Raw genomic sequence first — 22,587 nt, 5'->3', positions numbered from 1 at the left:
TTAACTTGCACTTTCCAAAAGAGATATATACATATTCAGGAGCAATTAGGATTTAAGTCTGTCAAGTAGGACATCCTAACAGACCAGACCAGAACTATTAGTGTAGCGCTAGAAGTTAAATTTCCTAGGAATCCATAATACTCAATAGATGAAGCTGATTAACGCAACCTTCATTAATAGGACTGTTTTGGTATTGCTTTATTAGATGCCTATATTAGATGTGGTTGGGTCATTCCATTAATCCAAGGTGTAGAGGTACAGATATCCATATCTTCCTATAACTTTTTCTTTGAAATCAACAGTAGGAGTAAGAAGTTTTCTCATTTTCCTATTCAATCTCCAGACCTTTCCCTGTTCACCCCATGGAAAAAACAAAAGGAAAAATATATTCATATCCTTTCTTTTCCTGAGCTAGGCTGTGTTATTATTTCAATCAAGATAGAACTTCTCCTTCACAATTTCTTCCCCATGCTGTTTCACAATCAGACAGCTTCTCTTAATAGTCTTGTAGTGAAGAAAAAGATGCTGGAAAAATCAATAACAGATCTTTTTCTGCATGGTTACAAGAATTGGGCAAGGAGGGGTTGATTATAAATTCTGAGACAGTACATTATTATATTCACCAAATCCAGGACATATTCTATCATATGGAGGGGGATGTGAATTCCTACACACTGGAGGGGTACCAGGTTGGAGAAAGTTGATACAGTGCAACAAAGCCCCAAAGTAGTCACGGTTTTAGGATGATGAAACTGACCTTGCTATTCAAGGATTAAAATGCATTAAAATGCAACTTCCAACATGGGCTAGTAATCAGCATTATATTCATATTGTCTGCAGAGAAACTGAGGAATTGGGTTCTGAATAGCTTTTACAAAATATAGAGCACAACAAAGATGAGGCTCAGGATTAGGAAAATTGAAAACTTTGTGTATGTGGTTGACTACCTCTGTTTCATTAAACTGTGTGTGTGTGTGTGAAGGCATACACATACCTGAGCATTTATAGGGTTTTATTTTGTTCGTTATTCTATAAATAATGAATGTGCCCAGATTAGCAGGGGTAAGGAAACAGCTATACTAATAGGAACAATATTATTTTTAAAAAAATTTAAAGTGTAATCTAGATTTTGCAGCTTGATATGATTCATTTCTTTAGCATTGAAAGGGTTATTTAAACACACTTTGCAAAAGAAGGAAGAGATTACAGATGAAAGTACTGCTTTAGTTAATCTATGAATTCAGAATGCTGTAAGAAATTGCAGAAATTGTTGGTCTTGAAAAAGTTATCAGCCAAATCAAATTCCCAAGGATTTAATAACCTTATAAAATGTATTTCTCTAAACACTTTTAATAACATTTTGTAAAATCCATTTTCTCTTAGAGTTAGTACCAGAATAAAATAAATCTTTACAACAGAATGTGATTTGTATACAATAATACTTCTTAGAATTAATTAAAGCATTATTATCTTATATTGAAAGCTAATGAAAAGCCGAACATCAATTGTCTTCAGATTTTGATGACACTCTGACCTTTCTAGAAATTTAGCTGATTTTTACAAAGTAAAATTCAAATAAATTTACTTTATTACATTGCACACTATTCAGCCTAAAGTTATAATAGTGAATGTAACCTGAAATAATACCTGAAATAATATTTATTTATTGTTCATTTCTGGCCAAAAAGGCTTTCAAAGCAGCATATTTTAAAGTATCAAAATGAGAGCCAAATGGTTCCCTACAAAGAAAGTTCCACAACATATTCACCTCTGTTAAGGAGTACCTTGTATTGACAGCAATTGAAATGGCAATAGTATGTTTAAAACTGATATTTTCACCATAGGCAAGCTCATATATTCTCTTGGTTTAAAGCCAGCCAAGGCATTTCTGACTGAGCTGAAATATGGAATACTATCCAGACCAATAGTGAGCAGCATGCATATTAATCACAGCTGGTTATTTTGTTACATGATTAGAAGGTTCTGTAGGTATATCTCCTACATTAGAGGAAAATATTCTAATAAATTAATTTGCATACAAGCTGATAGTTTTTCATGAAATCTCAGGTTAGATGCCTGAGAGACCCTTCTATTGTTGCCAGGCCCCTGACCTATGATCAGAAACAGAGATTCTGAAGTGAATAAAGAGCAATGAAAGGACAGTTTGTACCAAAGTTCTGAACAACAATCTGGCTGCAATATTCTGTGCCGGACATAGTTTCCAAGGTATTTTCAAAAGTAGCTCATAAAACACACATTATAATAAGTTGTATTAAACATTGAAAGAAGCATTCCAATTAATAATATGTGTGGAAAGCATCAAAATCCTCTACCACTGCTCAACCATGCAGGAGGAAAACTGGGTGTCGGAGCATTGACCCTCATTATAAGAATCCCTGACTTAAAATTGGCAGATACTTCACATGGAATGGTTAAATTAGAATCTGTTGAATATTAGGATATCACACCTGTGGATGTAAAAGTACAATTCCTTTCTGTGCTCATGGCAGTTTTAATCTGTCATTTCCTCACACCATTCCCATAACTTAAAGGACACCTTGCCTTGCATTTTTCAAAGTCAGACATAGATTCCAGTTGACAATATAACTATCAAAAATAGCTAGCTATCATCCACATACTGATGACAAACCAACTGGAGTATCTGAGCCATGCCTAAAGCCATTACATAAAGGCTATTGAATAAAACATTGTGACTACTAGCCATATGGCTAAAGAGAAAATAGTTTATAGTACGGTCATATAAAGTTTATGTATTGTATGTCTGGAACTAAAGAGTATTGCCAAATCTTGTCCCAGTCAGCTAACTCAGAGGTGTGCTGTGTTCTGTCTTTCTGATCTTTTGAAAGATCTCCCAGAAATGTTCCCCCTCTGGTTTGTACTATACATAGGTCAACCACAAGAACAATTATTTTTATTTATCCTAGCTGATCAAAACAGGTAAGACTTTTTGGTAGAACTGTGGTGATTGGGTAATTTGAACCACTTAACTGTTAGCTCAGCTTAGGCTCCAAAGAAAGTGCTGCAAAATTATGTTTGCAACATTTCCTTTGAACCGTTGATAAATTCTTGACTAATTCCAGCTCCTGAGGAGTTCTCAACTTTCCTCTTGTTAAGGAGCCAAGGTACCTTCCCACTATCTTTTATAATCTAGAGGTTCTCAAAGGGGAGACTTCACTGTCAGCACAATGACCAATTGGGGGAGTATTTTTGTTGCCTTTGTTTCCTTTCATATCTGTGCAATTGTATTATCATGTAGGTCATCTTTGCTTTTTCAGACATCGAACAGCATTTCCTCCGGTTGATGACAGGAAGATCCCTAATCTATATGTGTTCCTTCTGTGTGCATGTGCTTGCCTTTTAGAATTGCCTTTCACACTTATGATGAAGTGGATAGTGACCAATTAAAAGCCTACACTATAAAAATTTCAAAGAAGCCGATCTCTTAGATACTTATCTAAGTATTTAGATAAACCTGATTTGGAGAGTGTGCATTATTCCCTGCATAAGATAGGGATGTTAACAAGTCTGCTGTATGCCAAATGGACACCTGTCCAAAACAAAGTCTATGTACAAATTGTTTGACTCTTTCTTTACCAGATTTACTTGCTGCTCTAATCAAAGCCTCTGGGTGGCTTTAAATATTGTACTTACATGATATGTTAACTCTAATATCTGAGAAAGATCATAATAACCATGCCTTAATGCAGCATTTAGAAGCAAAATGTGTAGCAAGACAAAACCTAATCTCTTCCTCATTCATCAATTTGTGTCTTGCTGAGGCCCTCTGGAGTGAAACAGTTTATAAATCTAACACAAACATGCATACTTTGCAAGGGTTAGTAATTGTAATTTGAGATATTCTTGCTGCACGTAATGTGTCAAAGTCCAAGAAATGCAAACTCCACCGTTCGGAATCAGATGAAGTGTTATTTAAGCTTCTGAATCTATCTTAGGGGAGAAGATACAGTATGGGCTTCCAAGTGGATTTCACTAAAAGAGGGAGATATTCTAAGGAATTCAAGCAAATTTGCTTAAGTGCCATGCAAGTTACACGGCACTTTATTTTAAATTAAGCATTGATTTAATTAATTTTCTAATATTTAATGCAAGTGTAACTAAAATTATTAAAATTATTCCTACAGTGAAGAAATAATTTAATATAGTAATATTCAGATGTGATTTATGATTCAGTTTGTCTGTTGCTGTTTGCATTCAGCTGCTTTCTAAAAGTAATTTTTTTAAATTATAGCCCATGGTCCCACTTTTCTCATGTCTCCACATAATAAAGAGAAAGTGTTAAGTCATCAGCTCTGTTGTTTTAAATGTAGTATTCTCCCCTTAAACTGACATCCTACCGTAGGTTCAAATATATAAAATCAGATTTTGGCAGTACTAACTTGGAGATAAGGAAAAATATTGTGTGTAAGAGAGAGTGAAACTAGCAGTGGGAGTGTTAGAAGGAATGAGTATGCCCTGTCCATTGTAATGTTCTTATTGAATAGTGACTGTAGCTATCATATAACCTGGAATGTCTTAAGATTCATGAGCAGAGTGAACCTCCATTTTCCTCAATAAACATGTATGGCACTTACTCTGCCTACCTCTCATTTCTTCCACATGAAGGCCACATGAAGTAGATTCTTGAGAAGTAGTAAAGCTTGCCTACATAGAAATTTTCAGCTGAAATACTAGATGTCTTAGAATGTCTACCATGTAACTTGCATGGCAACTCTTTTTGTTTGAAGTCGAAGTCAGATATATATTGAACATCCACATCACATATGTAGTGTTTGAGTCTTTTTGTGTGTGTACAGTTTTATTGGAAGTTTGTTTGTGTAATAATGGGCTCTGAAGCACCTATTATAAAGTTACATTTAGTCTTGGGATGTATATTTCATAGAAACCCAGAGGTACATACAACAATATCACATGATGAGGCAACATCATAGAAGTCTTTTGATCTACTAGAATCAGCAGGATTTTCAACCATGATCATAATCACTGAAGCTAAATTATATATTTCTTTGTATCTAATGCAGCAAAATTACTTCCTATATGATTTATTTGTAAGCCAGCAAGGGTCCATGATGCATCAAGTAAAGATATGATTCAAATATTTAACCATCTCTAGTGGATCTAAAACATAGCTTCTTGAACTTAACTTTCATATTCTTTGAATATTTACAGCTTTCAGTGGTTTTGGGTCAAGTAAAACATGTAAAAATGCATCCTGGTAAACCCAGAGCTGTATATTCTTTTTTCTACTTTGCCAAAAACTCTACCTACTTGTATTTAAAAAAAAATAGAAATCACAGCATTTGGTCTTAGATAATTTCGTAAGATGCATACTTGTATTGATGAACTATCACTGATTTTCCAGTTAGATTATTTGGGGTTTGGAGATGAGCCTCTTTTCTATTCCTTTCCTTTATATTTCACTTCAGTCCGAGGATCTTTAGTTGCTAAAAAAATCTGGTAAAATAAGATTTAAAACAATAAAAATACCCAATCAGAATCAATCACAATGTTAATAACTAACCTATGGATTACTCTCTTCCTTTCTTTGCTATTTAATTACCCTTATTAATTTTACTAACCAGTGCAGTGTTGGTTTGAATTTGTTTTCTTAACCAGTTCCTGGATCTTTAGTTTCTGCACGCCATTCTGATCTTGCTTGTGTATTTTTCCTTCATCTCCCCAGAACAACTTCATCAACCTGAGTTTTCTTAGGCTGTTTCGAGCTGCCCGTCTCATTAAGTTGCTCCGACAAGGCTATACCATCCGCATTCTGCTCTGGACCTTTGTCCAATCTTTTAAGGTAATGATCAAAGGTACTGAATTGCTAATTTAAAGTGTTTGGTACAGAGAATAAAAATACAAAGATGTAAAAGCTAAGGAATCAGACCTAGCATCTTTATAGCTCTGCCGCTTTCATTTCTATTCAATCTCTAGCTATTAACTGTAACTTTGAAACATGATTTTCATTATGGTGCCAGTGGGATTGTATCTCATGAATATTTTTCTAAGAGTTCGTGTTTGTACATAAAAGCAGTCATAGCATAATTTTTGTAGTCATAGTAGTATGCAACAAGAATTAGTAAAAAGAATAATATAGTTACCGGTAATTATTACCACATTGAACAACAAACAGCAGTGAGCCTTTGAGAACAACTAACGTTTGTAAGAAGCAAAGTGCTATATTCCCAGTAAAACCAGTGTGATTGTTTAAAAAAAAAAATTTAGAAAAAATATGCTTTTATTTCATTCTACTAGGCCCTTCCATATGTGTGTTTGCTGATTGCAATGCTGTTTTTTATCTACGCCATTATAGGAATGCAGGTAAGCAACTATCTCATGTGGAGTATTGTTATGCTTGCTATAGGAGCAGTGTGATGGTTTGGGATTGGTAGTCCTATTGGTTTTATTTTAGGCCTTTAGAATTTGAGAGACCTCACCCAATGGGAGGCTGTGCTGCCTTGGGCAAGTGTGGAAAACCCTGAAGAATACAGAATAACAGACTTGGAAGGGACTTTGGCAGTCTTTTAGTCAACTGGTTAATTATTCTCACTGTCCAGAAATTTATCTTTAATTATAAGTTGAATCTCTCCTTAATAAGTTTCCATCACTTACTTCTTGTTCTGCCCTCAGGTGCTTTGGAAAATGATTGACCCCTATTTCTCTGTAACAGCCCCTCAAATACCGGAAGGCTGCTATCACATCACCCCTAGTCATTCTCTTGATTAGACTAAACATACCGAGTTCCTGCAACCGTTAATCATATGATTTAGCCTCCAGCCCTCTGTTCATCTTTATTGCTCTACTTTACACTTTTTCTAGAGTCCCAATATCTTTTTGTTTCATGGTGACCAAAACTGAATGCAGTATTCCAAGTATGGTCTTACCAAAACTGTATAAAGCGGTGCTAACCCTTCATCTGACCTTGATACTATCCTTCTGTTAATGCAGCCTAGGACTACATTTGCTTTTTGGGAAGTGGTTATCCATTAGGTCTCCTGGAGCCCTCTCACAATTACTGCTTTTGAACTACATACTGTCTATCCTGTACTATACATTGGGTTTTTCTTGCCTAAGTGTAAGACTTTATTTTTCTCACTACTGAATTGCATTTTGATGGTTAGGGCCCAATGTTTAAGTCTGTCAAGATCTTTCTGGATCTTAAGTGTTTCTGAAGTGTTGGCTATTCCCCAAAGCTTGATGTCATCTGGGCCTAAGACAGAGCCTTGGAATATCCCACTGCATGCTTCCCTCCATGGAGATGTGGTTCCATGTTGAGTGTAGTTTGTCAACCAGTTATGAATCCATATAGTGGTGGTGTTGTCTATCCCACATTTGTCTCTCTTACCAAGAAGTAGGTAGTGGTCTACTTTGTCAAATGACTTACTAAAGAAAGTATACTATATGAAAATATATAACGTCCAAGCATTTTGCTGGTCCACTCATTTAGTCACTTTGTGAAAGAATGCAGTAAGGTTTGTCTGGCATAATCCATTTTTGACAAACCCATAATTTTGTGACATTATTAATCAATAACATTATTGCTACAATCATCTCCTTTGCAACGTTAGTGCTTGCTCCATATATTCTAGTACAGTCTGAAGATGCTTAATGTAGTATCTTTCACATTTTAAATCAATGTTTAAATAGTGGTATGAAATAGCTTGATTCCACATTTAACCTAAAACTTTTAGCCTAATCATATGATTTCAGGGTTTCATTGGACTATCCTTGGACTAGCGTGGCTCTGGATTTAGAACCCGCTCCAATCCTTTTCTATTAGGGAGGAAGGATGTGAAGGACCAGTAGTGGATTGCTAAGCAGTTTACTATTGGTTCGCTCGTGCTCACACACATGCTTATGTGCATAATGCTTCTGCGCATGTACAGAAGTGTCCTGGGGTAGGTGGAACCTCCCACCACCGCCACTACTGGTTCGGCTGAACTGGGAGCAATCCACCTCTGGGAAGGACTGAAAGAGAACCTCTGTAGGAAACATCTGCCAGAGTTTCCTACATAGGGAAAGTTCAAAAAGTAGGATTACCCTCATTCTTTCTACTTGAGAAATCTGTTTTTATCCTTTCCTTTGACTCAGTGAACTCATCCCAAGAAACACCTGGAGTTCAAACAGGTATTCCTCCACTACTACTTTTAATCAATGGCAAAAGAAGCCATTCTGGCTCTATTGCAGCTGGCAAAGATCCATAAAGTGTTTCCCTTGGAGCAATAACTTGGTTGCTGATTTTCCATAGCTCATTGCAAACTCTTGCTGAAGGAGCACTCCGGGCTTTTATCAGTATTCAATCACTAATTTTTCTGTAAGACAATGGTGCCTACTTTTCCCAAAGTGTTCAATTGCATTTGATAATTGGAAGTTTTTTAATCTGTGTATATCTTTGTTTCTTCAGGTTTTTGGCAATATTAGCATTAAACATGATGAGGATATATCTGAGGATGACTTGCCTGCCATCACTGAGCACAATAATTTTCGCACATTCTTTCAAGCTTTGATGCTTCTTTTTAGGTGAGGCTCCGCAATAATTCTTCACTAGGGAAACCATGTTAAAGTGCTATGATACCAAGAGCCCTCATAAGTTCGTAGGCTTATCAAGCCTACATTTAATGCAAAAATTAATTTATTCTGCTACATAAAGCTTACCTAAATTAATTGTACACTGTACTGGTAGCTCAAAAGACAATGTAATGGAAATCATTTCTTAGTTCTACAAAAAAGTAACTGACTTAGTTCTGTAAAAGAAAAAACAATTACTTTATTATCACAATTCATCCCTCAATGTTAATTTTGTAATTAACATAGTTTATATTCTGTTCTAGCAATCATTTAATACTGTCTGAGCCCACAAGTTTCTGACTTCTGATTACTAGTATCACGCTTGTCCTCAGATGGTGATATGACTGCTCCCTCAATGCTGAGTTTCCAGTGCTCACTATCTGTTCTTATTTCATCTCCCTTTCCCAGAAGTGCCACAGGTGAGGCTTGGCATGAGATCATGCTCTCTTGTCTAAGTGGAAAACTCTGTGATGAAAAAGCAGATCTCAAAGGATATCAGTGTGGCAATGAGTTTGCATACTTCTATTTTGTTTCCTTCATTTTCCTGTGTTCTTTCCTGGTGAGTAAAGGATACACAGAGTACTAAATAGGTAGATACGGCATGTATTTGGGGTATATGTGACTATGAATATTACAGGTTAAAATGTCAGTGCACTATCCTTCTAAGATAGCATTTCAAAAATGATTTAACAAACAGTTGTAGGAGTCTTTATCCAACATTATGTTTCATAATAGTTTTTAAAAGTCACATATTTCAAATTATTATCAATATACAATTAAAAGAAATAAGGGAGGGAAAGGTAAATCTTCTATATCAGAGTTCCCCAACATTTCCGGCCTTGTGACCAGGGGGAAGGGCGGGGGCAAATGCGCACAGCTCCATTTCCATCAGCAGCGTGCGCATGCACTTGCTCGCCCGCTGCTCATGCAGATGAGAATGTGTGTATGCATGTGCTTGCCGGCTATTTCAGTTGCAAACCCTTCATCGCTCACTAGTGGGCTATGGCCCACAGTTTGGGAATGTCTGTTCTATATGTTGGTTACTGCAAAGCAAACAGATGTTTTCAAAAACATTTTAAATATCATACTACTTGGAAGGAATAGTTCCAAGTAGTATTGTAAAAATTCAGAGTGTACGAAGGAACATATTTTCCTCTTCTCCCCACATTATATGATCTCAAAGAAAGTGGAATGTTTTTGCTGTTGCAAACATGAGAAGTGAAAAAATGCATGTTCTCTATGATAAAATATGGAAAACCAGTATGGAAAACTAGCATGACAAACATATTGTTTATTGAGTTGTGGCTTTCCATTCTTGATGTTAAGAGGAATAATTGTGGTGTCAATTCAACAATAGCGCTCAAATTTTTAAAAACTGCAGAGAGAAAATAAGTACCAGAAAAGTAAACATGTTTAAGATACCGTACTAGTCACATGTTTCTTTTCTTTCTTTTTTTTCATTTCTGATGTCTACCATTTAATCACTTCCTCAGCTTTTAAATGCAAAGGGAAACTAATGAGTTATACCTGAAAAGGTGTTAATTTTAGTGACACTTTCCCAGCTGCCATTATCTCCACTGGTTAACGATTAATGATAGCCCAATAATCTGGAGGCCATATTAATTTTGGACTGCCCACTTGCATCTGAAGCAATGCCTCTATTTCTAAAACATTTACATAATTGAGACAAGTGTCCAGAAAATTTTTACACCTCAGGCAACTGCCTAGTTTCTCTTTATGGTTGTTAAGCCCAATTTGGAAGATGCCTTTGGTATTAGTTCCTTCTGTCTCCTTATTTTATTCCAGGAACTAATAGGAGAGGCTTTGTGAGCATCTGGAGCAACATGGTCTAACCCAGTGGTCTCCAACCTTGGCAACTTTAAGACCTGTGGACTTCAACTCCCAGAGTTGAAGTCCACGGGTCTTAAAGTTGCCAAGGTTGGAGACCACTTGTCTAACCCACTATCTTTGTACAAATTAAGAACTTATTTTTGGTAACGTACTTAAGTGTGCAGTGATTCTGTACTGGATTCCACATTGTGTTATCTTCCAAGAAAGCGTATTCTATTTGCTTTACCTGTGATTGGCCTAAAATTCTACCAGCAATCCATATCCACCTTTGTCCTTACTGAGAATTTTTTTTCTTGCTTTCATCTAAGATTGTTTATACCTGTCTATCTAAAAATGTGTAGCCTTGTGTGTAAGAAAGGGTGTAAAACATTTTGTTTAATACTATATTGTCTCTTCTCGTTAGATCATTGAGCAGGTTTTTAAGTTCTTGCCATGCCTTAATGTGAAGCATCTTTTTCCCCTGGAATTTCTGGTTATTTTTCACTACAATTTTGATGTTGCAGATGTTGAACCTTTTCGTGGCTGTCATCATGGATAATTTTGAATATCTGACCCGCGACTCCTCCATTTTGGGGCCCCACCATCTGGATGAGTATGTTCGTGTGTGGGCTGAGTATGACCCTGCTGCCTGGTAAGGACACATCTATCTTACCGCTTCCAGTATGAAACCCAGACCCAAAGTCCATCTGAAGCAAGTGTTTAAGGAAGTGGGTTTGATTGATTCATGATTTGGGATAGACTCCTCAACAAGGAGAAGCAAAGCAGGGGGAGGGAGAGGTTCAATGTGAACAGAAAGGCAGGAACCCAATATCTCAATTCCATTAGAAAAGTGAGAGCTATAGTTGAAAATAGTAAAGAAGCGAAAGCCAGTCCAGTTAAGATTATTTTATAACCTTTACACAGGAGGGGCTTTTGGCTGGTAGAAACTTTTGGACTCTCATTCCAAAATGGAAGGCAGACCAACTGAGCAAGGTGGTGAAAAGAAGAACAGAATTCTGCTCACAAGGAAGGCTAGAATTTTATCGGGGCTCATTGTAGCAGAGTTGAACTAGGATAGGTCTTGATAGGTTACCAGCATTAATTACTGTGTTTTGAGAGAAAGATATTAACTGAGACAGAAGTGGAGCTACTGCCTCTGTTTGCATGCGCTCCATTATGAGTCACACATTCTAGCAGAGTTCCAGTCACCATGGAGCTGTAGCCCTGCCCTTCTGCCATTCCCATTTCCATTCCTGTTGGCTAATTTCTCTGGGTCTTACTATAAATAACTGACTGAAAGAAACAGATGTGGGAGTTAATCACTGTTTAACGTTTCCTTTTTTAATTTTAGGTTTTTGCAGCTGGATTCTGTCAAGTCCACACACACACACCTTCACTTTAACCCATAATGTTCAAAAAAACATGATATATGTCCCTTTGTGGCCAGGGACATACCCATGCCATTCCTTTAATTTGAATTGTGGGCTTAATAGTCTTTCCATAGGGTACCTGGGTACCATGCTAGCAACATTTGAGCCAAAGACTTAGCCTGAATTAAATCCCTGTTGGTGGCTATGTTTAATTTTTCTGCCCATTTTATAACATGTAAACCAAATAAAATTGTTGAGCTACTAGTTTTGCATCCGGCTGAAAACTCAAAGATACTACATACTGTTGATCAGTCAAGGAAGGATGCTTAGTAGCTCTGTTAGCAAGAAATGACACACTCTTATTATTTCAATCTATAAAAATGACTTTGTGTATATGCGTATGTATGTTTTTCTGACAGGGCCTGGCCTTCCCTTCTATTGTGCAATTGTTCTTGTAAATTTGTCTATAGTTTGCTGGAGAGGAGCTAGCCACCAGGTTGCTATAAGTAGGCGTGGTTAATAAAGTTGTAATAATTGGCAGCTAACAGAAGACCCACCTAGCATTATCTATATATTATTTATTATCTGAAAATCTAGTTCTCCCCCATCTGAGTTAAGTCACCCTATAGTTATTAATAAAACCAGTGAAAATAAAATAAAATATTGAAATAAAAGCCCTTGGCGATAGTGATTGATTTTAACATGTTCATTTTGAATTCTGAAAAGACAGCTATGTTCCATAAAAGATAAGTGAATTGGTACCCAAGAATCAGATAAGTTCTGATATGATATAAATTTCACCTACATTACCTCTTATTGTCTAAGACTTCTATTACTTCTCAGCTACTTAATATATGAATGTAAACCAAAGAGGGCTAACATGTCACCCTCCAGCTGTTCTTGAAGTCCAGACTCCATAAGCCCTAGCTTGCATGGCCATAGTAAAGGATTATGGAAGTTACTGGCCAACATCTGGAGGGCCACAGATTGCCCATTCCTATTATAATTTATATATTGGCTCCCTTCCCTTCTCACAAAGTTGATGGGAAGGCATCAGTAAAAAAAACTGATGTGCTATGGCTCTAAGAAGCCCCTTTCTTCCTACTGCAGCCAATGGGAAAGTTCAGCTTCTTCGTATAAACAGAGGGAAATGGTATTACTTGACTGAAGTGAAGGTCTCTAGCCATTAGTTCTGCTATGTTCTGTGTGTACATAACAGTGTATGTGTTTATTTTGCCCTGTAGCGTCTGCACTAACCCCCGTGTATTCTTCTTGCAGTGGCCGAATTCATTATAAGGATATGTACAGTTTATTACGTGTAATATCTCCCCCCCTGGGCTTAGGCAAGAAATGCCCTCATAGGGTTGCTTGCAAGGTTTGACTTACACTAAAACCTGCTAGCATCAACGGAATGAATGTTGCTTATGGTTTTTTTTAATATATATCTTTTATATATATATGCCTGTGCATATATATATATCCGTACACATATCTATCTACATATTGCACTTTCAAAAGTAATTTAGTAATGTAATTAGCCAACAGAATGCGTGAAATGATGCTGCCACCCAGACCAGTAACGCATGGAGCATATCAATTACCTTGAACCATCTTTGCTTGCTGTTAGCTGGAGCTAGGCCTGGAAGGTTTTATGAGTCTCTCTGTACCCACCACTGCCACTTTCTGCATACTAATACTTCCATCTGGGGAGGACAGAGACTCCATCAACACTCTACCATTTCTCCCTCCCCCCCCCTCTCTCCCCAATTCTTTCCAGCCTTTTTTTCCTCCAACACCTTTTCTTCCTGTAGTTTTCCCTTCTCCTATATTGGCAAAAAGGGGCTTTCTTATCTCTCTCTCTTTCTCCTTCTCTTTTTCTAAGAAAATCTGACTCTCTGTACTTTTTGATCTGCTAAGAACATAAGGATTGTGATCTGCATTAACCTCATAGTGAGCAAGGCAGATGATGACACATGCTTAAGTGAAATCTGAACTCTTGTGACAAGGACACAAACTTCGAACGTGTCGTCCAATATTTGGTGGACCACAATTTGATTACAAACAATTTTTCTACTAAAAATCATCCATGAAGATCAAGCATATTTATACTCCTTGCTGACCAGCAGCACAGTAATCTTTTCATTTTTATCTTTTTTTCTCTTTTCTAATTGATTTTTAATTTTTTTTTTTTTTTTTTGCAATTCTTTCTCTCTATTTTTCCATTCATTTTCCTTTTTCAAAATTATTATTGGTTATTATTGGCTATTTTTTTATTTTTTGCTCCCAGGGGCCGGATGACTTTCATGGACATGTATGAGATGCTGAGACATATGTCTCCACCCCTGGGGTTAGGGAAGAAATGCCCTGCCCGTGTTGCTTATAAGGTAGAATATATATATGTGTCTGTGTGTATATTATTTTTTTAAAACGAAAAAATAAATATTTCAAGTCAGCTTCATTTTTAATTATTTTGATTGAGCAGAAACAAGCCTATATTTTTTGTAATTTCTTCCCCTTCCTCATTCCAGTTTCTTGAACAATGACAGCGTGTACATTCGGTTCTGTTAGTGTTTCATGTTTCAGAGACTCCATTATGGCCAATAAATAAGGGGTGGGTTTAAAAGAAACAAATCTGAGGTGCATGCTCCTACTCAAATAATTCATTGAAGTGCCATCTAGCAGAAATTGTTTATCATTCCCTTAGAGCACTCCAAATAACCTAAAATATCTTTGATGTCCAAATAAGAAATTTTGAAGGTAAATATTCATCCGGTGACATATCTTCATAGAACATATCCATATGAAAACTAACCATTTGTAACCTATAAATAAAACTTTACTCTACATCAGGTTCCCCCATATAAAATTATGCTTCTGTAATTCCCATCTTCTCTGGATGCAGAATATATATGCAACAATATTTAGATTTTATTTCTGTCTAAATAAACGCCACAGCATTAGTTACAACCCATTTCCAGTACAGTACATTAATTATACGGTGGCAGAGACGGCCACATTAGTATGACAAAAGCAAAATTAGGTGCTTGGTACACTATGCTCTACAGTACACTGATAATATATTTTTCTTACATTAAGACTGAAAAATTTGAACTGGATCCAGAAACTGAGTCTGGATTTACTTTCTTAAAGTTCAGAGAAACTTCAGGAAAGTCCTCTGGACAAATTCTATTGCAGATCTGAAACTAGTTTGGATCAATATCAGAATAGATTTGTTTCCCAACCAGCTGCCACGCCACCCATACAAACACATTAGAATTTAGTAAGTATGGATGCATATTCCAATTAGGAGTAAAAAATTCAATTGCCTCTCCAAGGCACCTAGCATAGCCGCATATACATCATGGGTTTTCATGATTTTTAATCTTCACTATGTTTGAAAACAGCAAGAAAATGCAAATAAAGGAGCAAGAAGGTGATTCTCCTTATTGATTGTTTCCTGTCAGGTGATAAAACTACACATTTTAATTGTTTATTTCCTCATGGCTGGTGGTAATGTGAAATGCCACAGCTCTTAAACTAAGCAGAAAAGTATGCAGACATTAATTTCCTACATTTACTGCCAAGCCTTATTCTGCTTCAGTAAAAAAAATTGGTGAGTGGCTCTTTCCTTACTGGAGGAATGACAAGAGACACATTTAAGGAAAACAACTTGCTGGCTGGAAAAACAACTATCCCCGATGAACTAGGGGAAGGGGAAGAATTTTGATAATTAGCTAGCCACTATTTTAGTTTTTTGCCAAAATGTGGCTTTACTACTTTAGTGCAGTGCCTGGGCAACCCTCTGTCTGAAATCAGCTGCTTACTGAAGATGGAGAAAGGACAGACTGTTCCAAACCTTTCCTTAGCCTAGACTGAAAATCTGGAACAAATAGGAGTAGAAAAAAGCTTGTCAGGAAACAGCTAACAGATCAGGTGCTGGGAAGGCTATTTTTAAATTAAACAAATTTACTGCTAGACATGGGTCCAGGGAAAGATTGATAAATATGGCAATGGGTTTAGTACTCTTTGCAGTTAAAAATAGCTGAGATAACAGCTGACAGTGGGGAGTAGTTCCTCATAAATGAAGGTAAATATACATGTCCCAGGATAAAATTGCAGGATCCAATTTGGGTCGGTCACCAGGACCAGAGGTTTTGTCGTCTGAGCTTTCGGAGTTGTGGTGGAGCCCATCTTCAGGGAACTTCTCTCTAGCAGAGTGTGTCCTCGGTGTAGTAGGAGAGCTTCCCATGTTGTTTTGCAACTGCCACTCTTGTCTGTCAGCTGTCTTAACTTTGAGTTTAGCACATTTCTGACAGACTGCTAAACTGTCGTTTCAATGTAAAACAAAAAAAAGGGTGACATGTCTTGTGTAGACATTGTAGCTCCTTTCATCTGTTTTTCAGGCAAATTGACCGAAATGGATAGTCAGTTCTTTATCTTCCAGAGCTGCAATTGCAGAAGAAGCAGACAGAGGGAGAAGCCAGATTTTATCTGACTGGTCTCTGACAAAGCTGGTCCCTTTAACCAGTGATTTGTAAAGTAATAAGCTGCCTCTTCCAGATTCTCCTGTAAACAAACCCCTGATAAGTAAATATTAATACATTTCATATGAATAGCTTTCAGGAAGGTTGTATTCTGAAGCGGCAGGAGAAATATATATTTCTTAAGGTTGACTCAGCCTTCCATCCTTCCAAGGTTGGTAAAATGAAGACTCAGATTGTTGGGGACAATATGCTAATTCTGTAAACAGTTTAGAGCTGTAAAGCACTATGAAGCGGTATATAAATCTAAATCCTATTGCTATTGCTATTTTTTTCTATTTCTCAATGCAGTACCCCTCACTTCCCTGCTGCTCAGCTTCTGTTTTGTCTGATGCAGTTCTCCAAGCAAGAAAATAACCAGAAACATAGTGGATAGCTCAGTTGAATGAACCAGATTTTTCTGCAGCCTGTGGCAGAATTACCCAGAAGGGAGGATTATGCCAGTTCATGGCCCAAGCAGTGCAGTGGCCTAGAGGTGAAGATACCCACCTCCCACTCAGAAGGTTGAGAGTTCAATCCTTGATAGCAGCAGATGTTTCTCTACCATGGTGCAAAGAGAAGACATCTGCTGCGAACCCTACATAGATGTCAAGAAGGGCATCCGACCAGTAAACACTCAGCTTCATTTGGTCACCCTGACTCCACCCTTAAGCAAGGGATTACAGGCTTGTTAAAAGAATGCTGGTTCATAGCCCCAATAAAATAATGGTGTCAGGAGAAAAGGAAAAATTCTACTGTAAAACTAGAGTAGCTAAAAATAAATAATCTGTCTCAATTGCAGGATATGATTAGATGAAAGAAGTACTATCAGGCTATGTCATTTCAAAATCAGGGTATATATGTGGCATAATTCCAGCCAGGATTAATCTCCTACTCTTGCCATTTGCATTAGAAGAAAAGTTGCTATTATGCTCCTCCCCAGCAATACATACAGAAATATATCCCTCAGTTAAAAATATGAAGAACACCATCCAGTTTGACCCTGGCATGTTTAATAAATGCCTATTCTGAACATTTAACATTGAAGTGTCTTTAATCAATATGCAGTTAGAATCCAAGCCAGTTTGCATGTTTTTATCGTCAAGTTCCATAGTAAAAAAGACTTATATGGGTAATTTTTCTCTACTTTAAACTACACCACACTGTAGAACAATAAGTTAGGCAAAAATCACTTCAAGTATCCAGATGGCACAAGCTGGCTGTACAATTGAAGAGATAAACAATAATGTAAGAAAGAACACTAGGGACAAAAGGGCAATAAAATTTTGAAAAATTATGTACAACAATATCCCTTCAAACCCTCACTTAGAGCAACTTCCCCAAACTTGGCAATCTCCAGATGTTTGGACAATCTGCAAAAATTCTGCAACTAGCATCACCTTTAGAATCCTGGAAACTTATGTCCACCCATCTGGAGAACCTCCCAAGCATTCTCCTTGTTAGTTCATCGATGTATAATTGAGGATTAACAAGGAAATTGGCACCATGTCAGATGAATTTCAGGTATTAATTTGCTTGACCTGAGAAATTTTCTGTCTACAAAAACATAACCTTATGAGAAGGTGCTCACTGTTAACAAGAAGCAAATACTCCTTTTTCTGCCCCCCTTTCTCTGCTTTCATGCCTCTTCCTCTGTCAATACAGTTCTGTCAGAATTTTTTCCTTCTGTCCCTCAGTATTTCCATAGTCTAACCCTAATCCTGTGCACAATTCAGTAACTGATCCAAAGTGTGTCTTTTTTTCTCTCCCAATTCCCAATTCAGCAACCAGAGTTCTTGTGACATTTTCCATGTGTGTGAATGAGACAGAGAGAAAGATCTTTCCTTCACCTCATCCATTGGATTTCTGTTACTGATTCATGGCCTAGCTATTGAAATGTTCACTCTCACTTGAATGGAAAGGGCTTTTTTCTACCTTTCTTAGCCAGAGTTACAATGAGTTGATTGAGGTGCAATGCAATCCGAGACTATGAAAATTATGTATCAAATATGCCACTGTATGATGGAATGACACAGGAGATCACATGAATTCAAGCAAGAACACTAACATAATTCACTAAATTATGAAATGCTTCAAAATGATACTTAAGTAGAGTCAAAATCTGTGAATGAGGTTCTTCAGATGAACTGTAGCAGTTTTTAATGTTGGTCTATGTATCCAAGGATTCTCATTCAAGTAGTAATAAAAAGTGAATTATTGTGTCAATCCCTACACTTGAAAGTTTCTGACATAATCTGAGAGTTGAGGGTAGGTGGGGGGCAAAATTGTTGGTTGTCTAGTTGTTTTATCAAGGAAGGAGTCATGCAGGAAAAATTATTCTGTCCAATTATGCTAGGGCGATTTGGTTGCTAATAGTTATACAGTCCTTCAGATGCAATTGCATATCTCCCATATGGTTTCTACATTTATGAATTACTACGTGGAAGCCATAATAGAAATGTAAAACTACCTTTAACTGCCTCTTGCTATTGAAGTAAACATGCCACATCTTTCCGCCTCTTGGTAGATTCATTTTCCTATGATTGGTTTGAGTTAAGAAATAAAAGATTATTACTCTTCCCGTGTGTCCTATAGAGGCAGTGGTGGGATTCAGCCAGTTTGCACCACTTTGGGAGAACCAGTTGTTAACTTTCTGAACAGTTTGGTGAACTGGTTGTTGGAAGAAATCATTAGGGCAGAGAACCGATTATTAAATTATTTGAATCCCACCACTGTATAGAGGGCATCATCCACCTCAGGATGGCACAACTTCCTGGAGCTAATAGGGTTCACAAGTAAATTTGCCTCTACCTGTGGTCATGCCTAGAGAGTAGAGTGATTGTTCTGACAGAATTCTTTAATAGTCCATTCAGTATATATAATATTTAGAAAATGTTGTTTTTTATTTTTCTTTATACCTACCCAGCATCTCCTTTCCCCTTTCCACCTCCTATAACTACTTGCCTAGCTAAAAGGTGGGGTAAATGAAAAGGCAATGGGATTGGGTGGTATATTTTCTGCACTCTTGCTATTCTACCACCAGCCTAGAAACAGGGAACCAGGAACCAGAAGGTATATCTATGTATTCCTGGCATTTCTCAGTATCATTAGAGACCACAGCACTTGTACCAGCCATTAGGTTCCATAACCACCAAAGACCCACAAGATGCAATCTCTTCCATTCCTAAGTGCTGAGTTCCATCCCGTTGCCCTCCACTTTTCTACAGGGCAGGGCGGGGACACAGTCACCGAGCCCATTTCTTCGAACTCAACGAATGGAGGCTTCTGAGGGCAACAGCTTGGAAGAAGGCCAACATTCCATCCCTCAGGGCAGCTTTCCATTTTGGCTCCAAGACCTTCTGGGTGGATGTCTGAGGTGGGGGTGAGTAATAAATCTCCCATTTGCTCCAGCTCAGTTATCCAGGGAAGAAACCCAAGACATTAGAGCTAAGGGACAGATCTAGATTCTTCCTAATTCAAGAGTGGAAATCTTTGGGCCAGTTATGGCCTCCAACAATTCATTTGGATTTATCATGACGCCTCCCTCTTCCCACTAGAGATAACTTTTAGACCTATTTTGAAGGGGAGTTTGGGGGTTTAAGAGGTGGAAATCACTCTTTAACATCACCAAGCTGCTTCTAAACATAGGCTCAATGATATTTGGTTGGTTGGTACAAATGAGTGCTTTTGGACTATCAAAAGAATCTGTCCCCATAAGGAGACATCCTATTTATCACATTGGGACTCAGAATTATCAGAACATTGTTTCACCTTTCCTTCATCTCTTTCCCACCTAAGGCTGATAATTTATTCTCAAAGTTTAAAGAAATACTCTTTAAAAGTGAGGAAATTTCAAAGGCGATGAAAAGGTATCCATTAGTATTTCCTCCTTGCTATCTTGAAGCTTCTTGGAAATGTCTGGATTCTATTTTGAAATTGTAAGCTGTCCTTTCAGGAAAGCTTTAGCCTCCCTCTACAGGGACCTGTTTATTCCAAGCTGAACTTTTCACAACTTATTAGCTAATACATTAGTGTTCTATAATTCTCTTATGTTCAGTGAACCTGAATATTTGCTTCCCCTAAGCCATTTTCTTTTTTACCATGTATGTAGTTATTGTCTTCAAACTACCTTGGAAAAGTAGATTGGCCCATGCCACCAGAAACAGACTTTGAATTAGTGAATAAACGCTAAGCATTTCCCACTCAAGTTTCAGAACTGCTCAAATTTCCTATTATTGATACCTCTGTTGCAGCATTCATTTCCTATTGTGAGATATAGTCCTAATCTCCCCTATGAGAAAAGATTGAGATGTACATAAAAACACTATAGTAGCATTTGGAGTTTCTGCCAATATAAAAACAACATAAAAGATGACATCTTTGGTTTCATCCCAGACCAGCGAAGAATGGCTTACAGAAATTTTCATCCACATGAGCCCTTTCAGATTACTCAACTATGGATACTATCCATTTCAGAGATTTGACCTATATTTTGCTGCAAGAAAACACATGCAATAGTTAAGAAACTAAGATAAGAATCGGTGCTCTTAGATTGATTTAATTGGTTCCTTTTTCTTCTTCCAGAATCTTAGAATACCATAAAGGTGACAAGGATGAAAAGAAAGCTTTTTCACTAGCCAGGAGGAAATGAACATAGGTCCAAAGCTAACCAACCATTTCATTTTATCTAATTATGTTTAAACCTTCCAAAGAACTAAGATAAATCAAAGCTGAATAATTCATTAATCCACAAATATCCATATCTCCATTTTACAATTTTTGAAAAACTCCTAAGATTGTGCTGTGAAAATTAAGCAATACAGTCCCTCTAGCTAATCTAACCAATCATTGATTTGAGATTGAGTCCACATAGAATTTCCCTCTCAAATGAAAAAATAATAATGTTGAAAATTTCAGCTTTATCTACTCTAGCAATTTCACATTTTACTCATGCTCTTTGTGGACCTTGGGGATCAACCCCCTTTTTCAAAAATAAAAGTTTTTCCTGCTGCAAAAATATTGCCTACTAATTACATTAATGGAACCAAATATCTAAGAATTCATACCGAGTCTCATTCTAACCATGTATCTTCCAAATTCTCAAGAACCGCCAATCTGCTGATAGAAAACCTATGATTGCCTTCTGGACTTGGCCAATGCACTAGTTACAAGTTGTGACTGATCTGTTGGATCATAGAACTTCAAGAAAATAGATTTATTCCTTCCTTACAATTAAAGAGTCCCATGAACACAAGAATTATATTAAGGCCACTTCTTATTCATTTATTCATTTCAGAACAGAGCCATAGTACATCTCTCTAGATTTGAATTTTATAATCTGCCAAAAGAATGAAATAATAAAGTCATCTTGTGCCTTAAATAACTATCTCAGCAAAAAAACACATCATGATTGGAAGCTTTTAAATTCATCCAAACATCTAGCAACCAACAGGATTTTATATTTCCTGTCAAGTTGTCAAAGATCTGTCTTCATGTACTCATCAGAAAAGAGCACTGAAGATACCTGTAAGTAGACTTCATGGTATTTGTGAGCCACATGTATGAGTTAGCACCTATACAAAAAGATGTTCTGAAAAATGCCCTAGCTGAAGATTTCTTTTTTATTATTATTATTTTCTGTGGCTGCATTTTTTTTTACTGTGAATAACAGAGCAAACTCTTCAGGCAACTATCCCTTCAGAAAAGGAGCAGTACGAAATTGGGCTCAACCTTTGCAAAACCTAGTTTCATTGATGGCACTGTTACCATCCATTTCACACAATTCTATAATAATGACAATCAAAGTGTCAACTTTGATTTTTTTTTTTTTCAATCCCAAAACTGATTTTACTAGTGCCAACTTTGATGTTGGATGCTATGTTACCTCTGATAGTAGGCTGTTATTCTGAGAAGGTAAAATCCAAGATTCTACAAACCGGAGAAAGGTTAGATGACTATAATCCTTCCAAAAATGGAAATCCCCTCCCCCCAATGATAACAGAATTCATTTTCACTGGGCTCATTGGATAGGCAAGAATTATTTGATTACTTTGTTTCTATATTGATACCTGTTTCCTACTTCTGCCGTATCAAAACTTTGCTGGTATCTGAATACAGGATTGAGGTTCTTGGGATAGAGATTTATTGCCACGATATCTCCAGAACAGTTATTAGCTTGCAACCATTTAAACCTCAGTACTATATCCTGAAATATTCCATTGGCACCTCCTGCTCCTTCAGCAGTCTTGAATTGAACACAT

General features: G+C 37.0%; 1 protein-coding gene across 1 annotated transcript in view; it reads left to right on the top strand.

Moving 5' to 3' along the window:
* CACNA1A (calcium voltage-gated channel subunit alpha1 A) overlaps positions 1 to 22,587 on the top strand; it is a 256,745-nt gene that overhangs the window by 186,494 nt on the left and 47,664 nt on the right. The window contains exons 32-37 of the mRNA XM_087709710.1: positions 5,723 to 5,839; positions 6,295 to 6,360; positions 8,444 to 8,559; positions 9,016 to 9,166; positions 10,962 to 11,089; positions 14,095 to 14,191. Of these exons, the coding sequence (XP_087565836.1) occupies positions 5,723 to 5,839; positions 6,295 to 6,360; positions 8,444 to 8,559; positions 9,016 to 9,166; positions 10,962 to 11,089; positions 14,095 to 14,191 (675 nt within the window). The remainder of the gene's footprint in view (positions 1 to 5,722; positions 5,840 to 6,294; positions 6,361 to 8,443; positions 8,560 to 9,015; positions 9,167 to 10,961; positions 11,090 to 14,094; positions 14,192 to 22,587) is intronic.

This window comes from Thamnophis sirtalis, unplaced genomic scaffold (genome assembly GCF_051295495.1).
Source record: "Thamnophis sirtalis isolate CommonGarterSnake01/CBP01778 unplaced genomic scaffold, rThaSir2_p1.2 scaffold_3, whole genome shotgun sequence".
In the NCBI taxonomy this organism is placed as follows: domain Eukaryota; kingdom Metazoa; phylum Chordata; class Lepidosauria; order Squamata; family Natricidae; genus Thamnophis; species Thamnophis sirtalis.
This window is presented reverse-complemented; position numbering and strand designations above follow the sequence as displayed.